A 16,489-nucleotide genomic window follows, 5' to 3' on the forward strand; every position below is an offset into this window, starting at 1 on the left:
CACCAGAAGGTGTTGCCAATGGTGGCAGTGTTGGACTTCTTCATATGCACTAGGACCTGTTCAGTTGTTGCCTGCTAAAGGGAAGGCCAAGATGGCTGTCATCATTCCAGGTGTGTCATGTTGTGAAGTGTTGGGCACAGTTACCTCTGCTCAGTAGCCACCTGCACATCAATGCACAACGAGGCTGCCGAGTACAGCACAACATGGCTGCCAAACACACATACTGCTGGTGGCTGCTGGGTAGTGAGGGCATCAGTCTTGCAATGCGAAAACATGATCTGCTAACCGTAACTTAACTTAGTGTGCGAGCTCTTTGTTAAATATTAAAGAAGCTGGGATCTTGTGAGAAAATTTGCTTATCCACGTGGCTCACAGTGTATTGCCAGGCTTTAATACAAGGTTCACTAAAGTTCTTAGGGTGTAAAGTTCTTAGGGTGCCTGTCTGTTTAATTGTTCTGAGAAAATAGCCTGTTAAATTTGCCACTTGACTGATTTGCACAATGCTGCCCTGGCTGCCTCAAACTTATTAAAAGGAGGTGGTGATAGGATAACATCACTGATGGTAGCAGCATGCTCACCTATCTGACACAGTAATGTGGAATATTTTGCTGTCTCATCAAAAATGTTGTAAGTAGTGATGACTGATTCAATGATAGCAAACCTAGTTTGTGGCTGATCTGATAGAAACTAAGGCAGTTATGATAGCACACACTATACAGCCAGAAACACTGCAGGGAAAATGTCCATACGGCACTAATGTATTCAATCCAAGGATATGGTCAGATGTGACACCTTTGAATGGCTATGATGCAGTATAAAAAACAGAGATTTTATGGTGTGGCTTGGCTTACCAAGCTCTACTGATGGGTAAGAATAGATTCATCACCTCAAAAACTGATACAGAAGTACACAGTATGCATTTGTTACATTTTATATATGTAGCATTCAAAATGTCTGTTGGGCGCATGTAGCATCAGTGTCATACGTTTAAGATATTTAAGATAAGTCTAAATTATATGTTTGTGTCTCCATAGAGAGAAACCAAAATGGGTTTCATTTCCTCATACAAATCAGCAGTGATTGGAACACCTACAACTAGGCTCTTTGGCTCATCCTACAAGTACTTGCAAGAGAAGACGTATTTGTCCATAGTAGAAATTGAATGATTTCTGTCTCTAGAAGACTGAAACTCCTCCCAAAAACTAAACTAATTCTCTGTTTCTCCTGAGACTAGCTCTAATCTGATGGCTGGAAGTTGTCACAGGTACAGGAGCTGCTGTTGCAACTGAAACTGGCATAAGTGTCAAGTTTGTGACCAGTGAGGACAAACTAACTGAAATCTTTCTTGTTGCCTTCAGAATTGTTTTCCTGCTGATATCAACATGTTCTTAGCACTTCATAACATCAGTGTCATAGCCCATGTCAGAAAGCAGATTCTACATTGCATTGTCGACCACTTCTGTCAGTCTTGTCTGATAGCATTCATAGTTGGTATTTTTGCTTGAAGTTTCCTTCATCAGTTACTGTACTGAACCATGTTACTAGCATTATCTCAGTCTTTAGTTTCCTTTTCAAATTTTGCCACTGTATTTCTTTATTTGTCTCAGCTGTGGAGCATTTAACTGTTACTGCATATGAATATTCAAAGAATGTAGTAATAAGAACTGTCAATAGATAGTACTATCTCACATTACGGTTCATGGGAATAGTCAAAGATTGTAGTAGTATAAACAAACTGCAGATAGCACTGCCTATGTTTCTTATATCTATATCCTTAAACCGTCTGTTTCTATTGTTGATATTTCACAGTATAAACACTAGTGCCCCCCATGAACATGGACCTTGCCGTTGGTGGGGAGGCTTGCGTGCCTCAGCGATACAGATGGCCGTACCGTAGGTGCAACCACAACGGAGGGGTATCTGTTGAGAGGCCAGACAAACATGTGGTTCCTGAAGAGGGGCAGCAGCCTTTTCAGTAGTTGCAGGGGCAATAGTCTGGATGATTAACTGATCTGGCCTTGTAACATTAACCAAAACGGCCTTGCTGTGCTGGTACTGCAAACGGCTGAAAGCAAGGGGAAACTACAGCCATAATTACTCCCAAGGACATGCAGCTTTACTGTGTGATTAAATGATGATGGTGTCCTCTTTGGTAAAATATTCCGGAGGTAAAATAGTCCCCCATTCGGATCTCCGGGCGGGGACTACTCAAGAGGACGTCGTTATCAGGAGAAAGAAAACTGGCATTCTACGGATCGGAGCGTGGAATGTCAGATCCCTTAATCGGGCAGGTAGGTTAGAAAATTTAAAAAGGGAAATGGATAGGTTAAAGTTAGATATAGTGGGAATTAGTGAAGTTCGGTGGCAGGAGGAACAAGACTTTTGGTCAGGTGAATACAGGGTTATAAATACAAAATCAAATAGGGGTAATGCAGGAATAGGTTTAATAATGAATAAAAAAATAGGAGTGCGGGTTAGCTACTACAAACAGCATAGTGAACGCATTATTGTGGCCAAGATAGACACAAAGCCCATGCCTACTACAGTAGTACAAGTTTATATGCCAACTAGCTCTGCAGATGATGAAGAAATTGATGAAATGTATGACGAGACAAAAGAAATTATTCAGGTAGTGAAGGATTACAAAAATTTAATAGTCATGGGTGACTGGAATTCATCAGTAGGAAAAGGGAGAGAAGGAAACATAGTAGGTGAATATGGATTGGGGGGAAGAAATGAAAGAGGAAGCCGCCTTGTAGAATTTTGCACAGAGCATAACTTAATCATAGCTAACACTTGGTTCAAGAATCATGAAAGAAGGTTGTATACCTGGAAGAATCCTGGAGATACTAAAAGGTATCAGAGAGATTACATAATGGTAAGACAGAGATTTAGGAACCAGGTTTTAAATTGTAAGACATTTCCAGGGGCAGATGTGGATTCTGACCACAATCTATTAGTTATGAACTGCAGATTGAAACTGAAGAAACTGCAAAAAGGCAGGAATTTAAGGAGATGGGACCTGGATAAACTGACTAAACCAGAGGTTGTACAGAGTTTCAGGGAGAGCATAAGCGAACAATTGACAGGAATGGGGGAAAGAAATACAGTAGAAGAAGAATGGGTAGCTCTGAGGGATGAAGTAGTGAAGGCAGCAGAGGATCAAGTAGGTAAAAAGACAAGGGCTAATAGAAATCCTTGGGTAACAGAAGAAATATTGAATTTAATTGACGAAAGGAGAAAATATAAAAATGCAGTAAATGAAGCAAGCAAAAAGGAATAGAAACGTCTCAAAAATGAGATCGACAGGAAGTGCAAAATGGCTAAGCAGGGATGGCTAGAGGACAAATGTAAGGATGTAGAGGCTTGTCTCACTAGGGGTGAGATAGATACTGCCTACAGGAAAATTAAAGAGACCTTTGGAGAGAAGAGAACCACTTGTATCAATATCAAGAGCTCAGATGGCAACCCAGTTCTAAGCAAAGAAGGGAAGGCAGAAAGGTGGAAGGAGTATGTAGAGGGTTTAGACAAGGGCGATGTACTTGAGGACAATATTATGGAAATGGAAGAGGATGTAGATGAAGATGAAATGGGAGATAAGAGTGAAGAGTTTGACAGAGCACTGAAAGACCTGAGTCGAAACAAGGCCCCGGGAGTAGACAACATTCCATTAGAACTACTGATGGCCTTGGGAGAGCCAGTCATGACAAAACTCTACCATCTGGTGAGCAAGATGTATGAGACAGGCGAAATACCCACAGACTTCAAGAAGAATATAATAATTCCAATCCCAAAGAAAGCAGGTGTTGACAGATGTGAAAATTACTGAACTATCAGTTTAATAGTCACAGCTGCAAAATACTAACGCGAATTCTTTACAGACGAATGGAAAAACTGGTAGAAGCGGACCTCGGGGAAGATCAGTTTGGTTTCCGCAGAAATGTTGGAACACGTGAGGCGATACTAACCTTACGACTTATCTTAGAAGAAAGATTAAGAAAAGGCAAACCTACGTTTCTAGCATTTGTAGACTTAGAGAAAGCTTTTGACAACGCTAACTGGAATATTCTCTTTCACATTCTGAAGGTGGCAGGGGTAAAATACAGGGAGTGAAAGGCTATTTACAATTTGTACAGAAACCAGATGGCAGTTATAAGAGTCGAGGGGCATGAAAGGGAAGCAGTGGTTGGGAAAGGTGTGAGACAGGGTTGTAGCCTCTCCCCGATGTTATTCAATCTGTATATTGAGCAAGCAGTAAAGGAAACAAAAGAAAAATTCGGAGTAGGTATTAAAATTCATGGAGAAGAAGTAAAAACTTTGAGGTTCGCCGATGACATTGTAATTCTGTCAGAGACAGCAAAGGACTTGGAAGAGCAGTTGAACGGAATGGACAGTGTCTTGAAAGGAGGATATAAGATGAACATCAACAAAAGCAAAACGAGGATAATGGAATGTAGTCAAATTAAATCGGGTGATGCTGAGGGGATTAGATTAGGAAATGAGACACTTAAAGTAGTAAAGGAGTTTTGCTATTTAGGGAGTAAAATAACTGATGATAGTCGAAGTAGAGAGGATATAAAATGTAGACTGGCAATGGCAAGAAAATCGTTTCTGAAGAAGAGAAATTTGTTAACATCGAGTATAGATTTAAGTGTCAGGAAGTCGTTTCTGAAAGTATTTGTATGGAGTGTAGCCATGTATGGAAGTGAAACATGGATGATAACCAGTTTGGACAAGAAGAGAATAGAAGCTTTCGAAATGTGGTGCTACAGAAGAATGCTGAAGATAAGGTGGGTAGATCACGCAACTAATGAGGAGGTATTGAATAGGATTGGGGAGAAGAGAAGTTTGTGGCACAACTTGACTAGAAGGGATCGGTTGGTAGGACATGTTTTGAGGCATCAAGGGATCACAAATTTAGCATTGGAGGGCAGCGTGGAGGGTAAAAATCGTAGAGGGAGACCAAGAGATGAATATGTTAAGCAGATTCAGAAGGATGTAGGTTGCAGTAGGTACTGGGAGATGAAGAAGCTTGCACAGGATAGAGTAGCATGGAGAGCTGCATCAAACCAGTCTCAGGACTGAAGACCACAACAACAACAACAAACACAAGTGCAAGAAACCACAGATGGCACTACTTGTGTTTCAAAGTTTTATATCCATAAACTGTCTGTTTCTATTACTGATATTTCAAAGTAGCAACAGAAGAGTGTACTCTGCCCATGTATGAACTTTAAAATACGTACAAACTTTATTCAAAATGCATGTGCTAGAACAATGAAGCATACTATTTAAATGCTGTGCCTATATGACTGCACGCTACACGGTTACATGCTGTCCCCGTGTATACCTCAGTTGGAGGATGTGAAGGAAGCAGATGCCTTTTTTGCCTTAAGCTACATTCCCACTCCATCATGTCAGAGGTTCCTGGGTTTTGGCAAGAACACAACCTTATCCCATCAATACATTAACATCCTTTGTTGAAATAACAATTGAATTTCAATCACAGAGTTGCTCGTAACCCAGTAAATATGCTGGGCTGTTTTTGCAGATTAGAACACCATATGTTGATATGAATCATCCTTTTATTTGACTGCTAATCACATTAACAATTGGTTTATTATTCCACATTATCTTGAAAAATGATATTATATTGCAGCCAGAAGGTCACATTTGAATGGACCACACATTTTCCACCATACAGCATCTAACAATCACACTATGATACGCTTGAAAATGGACTGCAAGAGTTGCTACAAAGGAGTGCTAACTCGCGTGCTTTTCCCCAAGAATGAAAGAAGTAGAACTGCTTGCAAATATAAAAATGCTAACTGAGAACAAGTACTGTGCGCAATAAAAATATGAACTCGCATGACACTGTGGAATGCAAATAATGAACTGAACTTCTTGCATGTATTTACTGATATTTACTATTATTTGAGTGACTTAAATGATGGCAAATTACTTTATGTTTGAAAATAATTTCTTTTTAGAATTATTTTCTCTATTTCTGAGATGAAATTTCAGGGTGACTTGTCTTTCTTGGATTTCATGTTTTCGAATTTTACCATACAAAACATTCTTGTTAACATCAAACTGTAATAGCTGTAAAGTACTTTATTTATCAAATTCTTCCACAAAACCATGTATCACATATTTTCAGACTGATGTGGCATTTAATACTTCAAAAGAAAAAATGAGAATATTATGAAAAGGGTAAATTGCTACTCACCATTCTCAATAGAAAAAAATTGTATCGAAAGATTAATTTTGTTTACTGAGCTCAAATATTTGTGTTTTATAAGCACTGTGCTATGTTACCTTGAAGCTCCACACAGTTTAAATTTGGGCTCATTTGCCTTTAGCATGTTTTGCATAGAGTTGATGTTGCTTTAAAGGTTATTTACCTATTTATTACAATGTATTTTCTGTCCCACAATAATAAACACATATAAGGAATGATTATTAAGAATAGTCATACACGAAGAAAAAAGGAGAGAGAGGTTGAAGTTCTATGAAGTCAACTCTCCCTGGGGTTTGGCGCTATTAGCTGCTTGTTACAGCCGAGAAGTCATGAGAGAACTACTCTGTGGCTCTGTGATGGCATCGATTGCCGAAATTGATATCAACCACCAATCAACATTAGAAACAATGAACAAGTGTTGTCTCTCAAGTTTTCTCTTTATTACTGAGTGTGTAATCATGTCAATAAAGTGCATAATTTGTGGCAATTTGAAAGATTATTGCACATACTCACCACTTCGGTATTCTCACATTGGTGACCCATGACTACAGTATGTTTACCACAAACCTGGTGAACACACAGGACTGCTGCCCACCAAGACAATGGATATTGTGGATCATCAGAGGTTATTAGAGCCTTTCACCAGTTTTGAGTATGTTTGCCATGGACTGCACAGTGTAACAAACTACATGCAACCACTAAAGTCCAAAAATGCTATTAAAAGTAACCATCACCGTCCTCCCATTTGTGCAAGCTGGTTCCACGTGGCAACATTCAACACAGCTTTCCACAGATCTGATTGAATCATCTCTGACAATGGAACAACAGGAACTGTTAGCCATCTATGCTATAGGGCCTACACTACATCCCAATGTATGAGTGCAAAACCACTTCCTCATTCTGCCCAACCTGTCAAATGATCGCAGCCAAAATTTTGCACACATTTCCTGAAAGTATAGTATTATTTGTGCCAGGAGAGAAAAGCTCATTGAAAGCTGTATCACAAAGCTAATGGAGTCTTTGAATGGTCACCCACAAAATTCGAGGTAGTAACACTTCAGACACATATCCACAGTTCCCAAACTACAAGTGAATGCAAAAAGAGAGAAGCCTAGCACAAAGAGATAAATGGTCAGTCATAATACTACATGTTCTGTGACACTTGTCTCAATGGGGCACAAGATTGTTCAATTGAATACAGAATTGACAAGTTAAAAGCCTACATCAATGTTTTCTGTGTCCAAAAGGAGGGCACCATATCAAGGACTGCAGAAAAAAAAGCCTGTTCTAGATGCAAGATGTTCCAAAATGTATCTATCTGCAAAATGAAGAATAATGAGTCTTAGTGGGGAAGATTGATGTTCAACTGCCTCTCTTCATGTCTGAAATGTGTACACTGTTTACCCAACTATGGAATCCAATGCATCTTCATCACCACATAAATAGTTAACAGTGTGCTATCACAAGTCTTCTCCCACCAACCATTAACTGTTGAAGGATTTGAGTCACTATATCCCAAGGTCCACAAATTACTGATTTGATCACTTCAAACTGACAGGACTTTGGACAAATAACCAACTGTCTTTCTGTGCCTTTGATAGAAGGAACATGTACTCATCACTTCCAGCTGTCCTACAAGATATTATCATCTGGAAGCTACAATGTGCTGATGCCAAGGATGACAATTGTCAGTAATCTTTTCAGAGTCTTATAGGTGAAGACCAATACTGGAAAATAGTACAGGACATCACATCAATACATCTTCCTGATCCTGCATTCTCCTTCCTAAGATTTGGATGGATTTTGAGTGGCCAGAGGTCTGGTACCATTGTCAAGTGTGTTACTGAGAACCATGTATACTTCAATGAAGTGAATGTAATTGGACAGATAAAAAAATCTGCTCAGCAAGCAGCGGCAGTACAACACACATATGAAAAAAAGGTTTTACCTACGCAAGCTTTTGGAGTCAGTGACTCCTTCTTCTGGTAAAAGGGTTGAAGGGGAAGGAAGAGGGGTGAAGGAAAAGGAACTTGAAAGGTTTAGGAAAAGGGGTAGAGTTCAGAAAAGCCACCCAGAACCCCAGGTCAGGGGAGATTTACTGGACAGGATGAGAAAGAAAGACAGATTGTTGGGGACTGCACTCGTTTATAGACCCCAACAGTCAGTCTTTCTTTCTCATCCTGTCTGGTAAGTCTCCTCTGTCCCAGGATTCTGGGTGACTTTTCTGAACTCTCTTTTCCTAAACCTCTCGAGATCCTTTCACTTCACCCCTCCTCCTTCCCCTTCAACCTTTCTGCCAGAAGAAGAAGCTGCTGGCTCCAAAAGCTGGCATAAGTAAAACCTTTTTTCATTTGTGTGTTTTCCTGCTGCTGCATAGTGAGTAGATTTTTTTTCTGTCCAGTTACATTATATTGTCAATAATTGATTATTTTAGTTGTTATATCAATGCAGAGTTTGTGCCATTAGATAAGGATATGTGTCGCTTCTGGGACTTATAAATTAGGAGAAGGAAAGATCAACATGAGTGATCAATGTCACTGAATCATGCCGACATTTTGCAAGAATTCTATGGTATCTTCCCAATGGGGACAGACAAAGGGTAGAGTAGTTTCATTACTAAGAATGAAAGATGTGATTCCTTGTTTGAATAATTGCAACATGGAAAAACATTGTACATCATTACAAAGAAAATTTTCTAACAAGTTTCAGTTTTGTGAGATTTATCATTCTTAAATGTTGTATTTACATTCAGGATTAACAAGACAGAATGATCAATGTGCAGGACACTACTAATGATGTTTTCTACCTTGCTCAATATGCAGTGCAAAAAGAAAGAATGGGAGCTACAAAATGGAGAATTATTTTTGATGCTTCATCAAGGGAAAGTGATGCGCAGTCACTTAATGACGCTTTAAGACAGAGGGCAAAATCTATTTCCTGAAACACTATCAACATTATTTTGATTCAGGACATTATGGAAAGTAATCATTTCAGATGACACTCAAGCATTTTTACAACTATCTTTCCATGAAAGCGGTAGAGACTTAATGAGATTCTCCTGATTTTGTGTCGAGAAGAAAGAGGATGCAATTTGACAGACTGTGAATGACATCATCACTTACAAGTTTACATGTTTACTCTTTGGTCTAACTTGCAGCAGTGTCTCCTTTCTGCAACATTGAGTGAATTGGCCACATATCCTGTCACAGTAGAACTTCTGGATAAAAGTACTGTCATGGATGACTTTGTTGCCTATTTCAAGGATGACAGTCTAATAATATTCATATGCAATCAATTGACTGGTCTGTTGCAACAGATAAAACTTCCAAAGGCAAAATGGCCTATGAATTATAATATACTAAAGGGCATATGGAAGACAAAATGGAAATCAGTCACCTGGGATGCAGAATCAGATTCAATCTTTTCCAATCACTGTCTAATTACCAATAATCTACATGATGAATCTGCTACAAAACACCAGTTACTGCACATGAAAGCAAGATTCTATTAGTCTCTTGGCATCTATTCACTACTATCCATTATTGGAAAGATTGTTTTCCAGAAAATGTGGTTAAGAGGCATACAATGGAAAGAAATTCTGCCTCCAGACAGAAAATTTGGACTTCACAACTCAGTCATCTCCAGACTTTATCACTCAGATTGGACAGCATAGTCAAACACCAGGAGTTTCACAAGTTCATGTATTTTGTGATACCTCGGAAAGAGCTTGTGGGGTTGCGCTGTACATCAGAACGTTCTGATCACCAGTAAAAACAGGATATCTCCTATCAATAGGGTGATGCCTCCACAGCTTAAGTTATTAGCTGTTTTACCGGATAACTTCTGAGACATTTCTGCCAATTATCTGCACTATGTTACATATTGTGTATTAGTGAACATGACACAACATGTATGTACGCATAATATTGGGAATAACTCTGTAGGGGTACTTGATGGGATGAGAAGTGATCCAAATTGCTGGAATTTATGTCTGTTTGTAACTAAGTGACAGAAATCCAAGAGGGTTTGACACGAATGCAGTGGCATTATTACCCAAACTAATCCAGCATGTATGGTATGATCTGGAATATCAGTAGAGAAACTTCCATGTTATGGTGGTATGAGCCTTCCTGGCTAATTAAACAGCCTGGCACTTGGCCTCGACAAGAAATCTCTAACAATTCTCTGCCAGAAACACTAAAGCTATGCCAGTAAACTTTTATTGTTAATGCAGGGTTGTGTCCTACTGAGTGCCAAAATATAATTCTTACTGGAAAATATTACATACAATGGCACGCATTCTGCATTTCATCTGTAATGTCCATTGTTTTGATGGCATTCAGAAGATTTGCTGTGAGGAAAGAACTGACGGACACTATTTATTCTTGCAATGCAAAAACATTTCAGGCTGCAAACATGTAAATAAAAGAAGTCTCTCATCCTCTGAGGACATGAAGATCAGATAGCACTTTGCTCACAAAGGTGTTTCCTGGAAATTCACTGTACCATGGGCAGCTTGGTGGGAAGGCTGGTGGGAGCATACTGTAGGAACAAGGAAATGCTGCCCCCAAAAGGTTTTGGAAAAATCCCTAGTAGACATGGAAATACATCAACTTTATTGGTGGAAACAGAAGCTGTGTGGCTAATCACACAGGGTGACTCAAAAATATTGACAAGAAACCATTCTTAAATGGAGAATCACTGACTACACTATCCACTGGTCCTGAGCTGATGGTGCTGTGGATTTTGAATGAGAATTGAGGCAAAGAGAAAAGCTGCAAAATGTGTATATACAAAGGTGGAAGGAAGAAAATCGTCTCTAGCACAGAAACTGTCATGAAGTCCAGTGCCCTAACAGCAACACCTGTCAAATGCGGCATGGCAGATATTGTCCTGTTAGAGGAAGATACGCTGCCAAGGCACACGTGGAAGAGAGCCTGCATTATTGATAAAAGACCCAGAGGAGACAGAATAGTGTGAACCTTAATTCATTGGACACCTGATTGAAGAAATATTAGTTGGTCTGTGCAGCTGGTCAACCCACTTAAGAATGACAGAATGCTGAGGATGAAAATAAATACACTGTTATTCATCTCTATTATGTAATATTTTTGACAAGAATTAGTAATAGAGCTGTAAGAAAATAAACATGGTGTCTTGTTCATTAAATACACTGTGTATAACACCATACTCATCTGAGTGAGATAGAGCACAATGTAGCCATAATGTTAAGCTCTAATGCTACCTACATTCACAGGAATGAGGTTACACAGCTGGCTGCAGAGGTAAAATGATGTCAATCCTACTGAGTGCAGTTGGGATGCTGCTGAACAGCATCTGGCCATCTTGAGTATTTCTCTGACAACTCGCTGTGAATTCAGAGTGATATCTGTGCAATCACAGATAAGTATGACCTCACAATGTTTCTGGCATTGTGAGTGCAATGCATGTTGTAATGACCTGCCATTGTCATCATTTTGTGTGCTCTAATTCAGCAGTTCATTAGTGTAATTTATGGTGAATAATTCTTTTAATCTAAAAGCAACAGTTTCTTTCATAAAAAAGTATGAGGGGGTAAAGTGACCTTCACACACTTCAGTAGAACTAGTAATGGTTCTTGTGGTGATCTGCAACTGGAATATTCCAAGAAGATAATGAATTATTGTTTCACAGCCATTGTTAGGATACTAGTTTTGGAGTTTTACTTGTACACTTCAAAGAAGAATATGAAGCTTCAGTTTTGTACATTCATGCATTTCATTCATTCACGCTTTGTGTTTCATAAACACCAACATGAAGAAGAACTGTAAGACATGCAGTGTTAGGAATATGGAGTTGCATTAATGACCTTGATACTCACTAAAAAGCAAAGTTAGCTTATATAATATATTGCAGTACTTTGAATGTCTTTTGCCATATGACAGAATGATCTATTGAACATTCAGGGCTAAGATTAAAAACTTTAAAACTTACTATGTGAATACAAAAATCTGTTACCAGAGGCTAATTTGAGATCACTTGTTGTCTCAAGATGAAGAAAGCTGCAGTGGTACATTATTTGCCAGGTAATGTGAAATGTCTGGTAACGAAACAACTTTTAAAAACAAGCCAAAAATACTTTGCTGTAGATTTACTTTTGGCATTCCTACTCTTCAAACTAATTTATGTGAGTTTTCTGTTGGGTTACATGTGATAAACCAACATACTACCATGCAAAACATAATATGCAAGGATTTTATTATTAATACAGAAAATTTCAAAACAGGTAAAGCACAACTGATTGACAGTAACAAAAATTGGATAATTCTACTGCAATTATAATTACCGGTATTATCACTGAAAAAAGACACACTAAAATGAAATCTATATGACTGTCTTTGTAGGATTACATACCAGGAGCAGCTTCACGGTCAAATCCATGATTGCTGGTGGCAACCAGAACAACTCCACTTACTGGATCAAGTGTGAGTGAGCTGTTGTGGAGACCAAGAATGTGAGTGTACCGAACTCTTCCAAATATTCCAGTGTCCACATCGCTTGCATGCACCTGCAAATTTTCAGATAATTGTTCCTCGGAGTGGAAACCAAGTAAAGTGGAAAGATGACTGACACATAATGAGGAGAAGGTGAATTCAGGTGTTAATAATTCATTTCACTTTAAGTTAATGCAGTTTGGCTAAGTTACTTCATATTTTTGGGGATGATTCCACCAGTAATACCATGACAGGTTCTTTTGCTTATCACATTATAATAGAAATAATGCTCCAGTTTCAGTGGCACTACTGACAGGGCATACATTTAAGAAAGTTAGCTGTTACAATTACAGTAAAATGAGGCCACCGTACAACTAACCTTCTTACTATACATTTGCACTGAGAACGTTTTATTTATTAAGGTGCTCTTTCACAGTGTGGGAATTGTGTTTATTATGTAACAGTAAAATATTTTCTGTTGGAAACCTACAAAATCATTATAAATTGAGTGTTGTGATGTTGTAACACCCAAGTCCAACATCCAAAAACAAGGTCATCAGTGAAATACAACACTTCAAACTAATAGCTCATTTATTGTGAATGCCAATTTACAGCCAGAACAGAACTTACCTCCAGGATGGAGAGTGCAGCTGTTTGTAGAAACATGGAATATTCTCGAACACTGGTGTTTTGTACAGATATAGAATATTCCAGAATATACAAACATAAAATATTACAAGAACCTTCCAGAAATGATAAATACTAAATGAGAAATAATTGCTGGTGTTTAGGTTTGAATGGGTGACCCACAGCAAGCCAACCAGTGAAGCCAACCACTACACCACACTGTATGCACCAGAGCTCGCTTCATTGCTACATCTGCAGAAACTGCAACCACTGTTTCAGAGATTCTCAATGGGGTAGCACCCTGATCTAGATCTTATCAATGGTTCTCTATATGCCTATGCTGGCAGGCAGATCCTCATGTTCTGGTCATGTTGGTACATCCTCCTCACTATGAATAGCGTCAAAGTTAACCCCTTCTGTTGAGGCTTTGTGATCATTGAGTTGATCTTCAGTCTCCTTGAATCTCTTGTTGTCGATCTGTGCCTCTGGATTGCAGTAGGGCTTCATACATAGGACTTGGACAAATATATGCATTTTTCTCTTCTTGATGAAGGATCATAAATCTTGACATCACATGCATCCAATAAGTGACAAAAAGATGTAGCCCAAAGCAGAATTTAGTAGCTTTTCTAACAGTTCCACTTTTTGCCAGGTGTAAGAAATCCATACCAAGCCTCATGGGCTATATCTCACTGGCCTGTGCAGTACGTTATAGCACTATCCTGAGAGTCTAGGGTATATATGCAAGCCAAATGCCTTGATTCTTCAGACCTCATGATAAGGGGTTTCACATAGTCATCCTGAGTATTGCCCTGTTGAAACAGGAACAGTGTATCCATTATTTTTGTTTCAGCCTCACTACCATCAAAGAGAAACAATGGTGTAAACCCTGTAGTGTCTTGTTTCACTGTGTTTTATGTAAATGTCATGGTGGGCATTATTTTACCCCAGTCTCCCTGTTCAACATCTATGTGCACAGAGAGCATATACGCCAGCATTCAGTGAGACTATCTGTTTGTGGATGGTATGCAGTAGTCATTTGATAGCTGGTGTCACAATGTGAAATGATCTCTAACACCAGTCTCAACTGGAAGAATTTTCCACGATAAGAGTTCATCACACAGGGTACTTTGCACCTCAAAATGATGTCTTCTACAAGGAACTTTGCAATTTGTGGAGCTTTGCCAGTCACTGGCAGTCAATACAGCTTTGGTCGCCACACACCAGGTGACATAGTCAGTGGAGACTATTATCCATCGATTCCCATTTGTTGACTTTGGGAACCTCCCCCAAAAGTTCGATTTCCATTTGACGGAATGTCCACTCCCAGTAGCTAAATGGTCAGCGCAACGGAATGTCAGTCCTAAGGGCCCAGGTTCGATTCCCGGCTGGGTTGGAGATTTTCTCTGCTCAGGGACTGGGCGTTGTATTGTCCTAATCATCATTATTTCATTCCCATCGCGCAAGTCGCCGAAGTGGCGTCAAATCAAAAGACTTGCACCCGGCGAATGGTCTACCCGATGGGAGGCCCTAGTCACACGACATTTACATTTGATGGAATTGTGCTGCTAGTACCAGATGCCCCGGAGCTAATTGTGGTACTTGCTTCTGTAGTTAGCATTCCTTAAGGGCTCATGTAATGTCTAATGGATTGGTAGAAATACCTATGTCTGATTCTTTCTAAGAGTACTTACAGATCTCAAGGGGTCAGATGTTGGAACATCATGGAAAAAGCTTCAGAATAGCTGGCTGATAATGAGCTTGGATGACAATGAACTATTTACCTCTGTTCAGCAGCAATGTCATTTAATGCAGCAATGACTGAGATTTCATCCATGCTGCTGTGTTCTGACAAAGGATTCCTTGAAAGGCAGCTGGTGTTCTTTTGTTTGTGTCCACTTTTGTATACCACTATGGCATCATACTCCTGAAGCCTCAGCATCCACCTTGGCAGTCAACCCAATGCATTCTTTAAGCCGGTCAGCTTGCATAGAGAATAGTGGTCCATTACAGTGGAGAATGGATTGTCAAATAAATACATCTGGAACATGTTGAAGGCCTAAAAAAATGCAAGAAACTCTTTCTTGGTTGCACAGAAGTTCGTCTTGGAGTTGGAGAGTATCCTGGAAGCATAATCTGTCACCTTTTCCACCCCTTTCTGAAAATGTAGTAGAACTGTCCTATTCCAAATGTTGTGTGATGTTCTGTGTCAGCATTCTAATTCTACATTACTAGAGCTGGAGAAGATGTTAGTGCCTTCTTAAGGACAAGGCAAGATCTTTTTTGCACTTCATTCCAGGAAAACTTAATATCTTGCTGCAGTAGTTCTTGCAAGGAACATGCCTTAGTACAGAAGCCCTTTATAAATCACCAGTGGTATGAAAACATTCTGAGAAAACTTAATGACATCATGAATGTGTTGAGGAAATGGTAAATATGTAACAGTTCTCATTTTCTCTAGTTTGGGACAGACTCCACTGCCTTTCACGAGGTGCCCCAAAATTTTTCTTTCTTGAGCACCAAAGAGGCACTTCTTCAGATTCAGGCAGAGGCCTGCAGTCTTAACACGCTTTGAAGTGATTGTCAGTTGGCTTATATGATCTTCAAATGTCTTCAGAACAATGATAATGTGTTCCAGACAGTGAAGACATATCCATTTAAAGTGCTGAAGCACTTTGTCCATCATACTTTTGAAGGTGGCTGGAGTGTTACACAGACAGAATATCTTTTAAAGTCATAGAGGCTGTTAGGAGCTATGAAGGCAATCTTCTGCCAGTGAGCCTTGTCAACATCATTTTGTCAGTAGCCTGTTGCAGATCCCTAGTTGAGAAAAACTTCGTTCCTTTCAAGCCATCTAGGGTGTTATCAGTGTGTAGACTGACACTAGTGGTTTTGAAATTGTACAGTTCTAGTACAAATTCAGTAAGAGGCTAAAAATGTGATAACTTATGCTTCCAGGATACTCTCCAAGTCCAAGATGAACTACTGCATAACCAAGATAGAGTTTCTTGCATTTTTTTGGGCCATCAACACATTCCAGATGTATTTATTTGGCAAACTATTCTCCACTGCTGGCTGACTAGCTTGAGGAGTTCATCATGTCAGTTGGTAAGGTGGGTGCTGAGGCTTCAGGAGTATGACGTCA

The 16,489-nt window shown here is 39.4% G+C and overlaps 1 protein-coding gene across 1 annotated transcript in view; it reads right to left on the reverse strand.

Moving 5' to 3' along the window:
• LOC124596241 (cadherin-86C-like) overlaps nucleotides 1-16,489 on the reverse strand; it is a 299,468-nt gene that overhangs the window by 91,853 nt on the left and 191,126 nt on the right. Inside the window, exon 12 of the mRNA XM_047135308.1 lies at nucleotides 12,638-12,791. Coding sequence (XP_046991264.1) covers nucleotides 12,638-12,791 — 154 coding nt within the window. The remainder of the gene's footprint in view (nucleotides 1-12,637; nucleotides 12,792-16,489) is intronic.

This window comes from Schistocerca americana, chromosome 1 (genome assembly GCF_021461395.2).
Source record: "Schistocerca americana isolate TAMUIC-IGC-003095 chromosome 1, iqSchAmer2.1, whole genome shotgun sequence".
Classification (NCBI taxonomy): domain Eukaryota; kingdom Metazoa; phylum Arthropoda; class Insecta; order Orthoptera; family Acrididae; genus Schistocerca; species Schistocerca americana.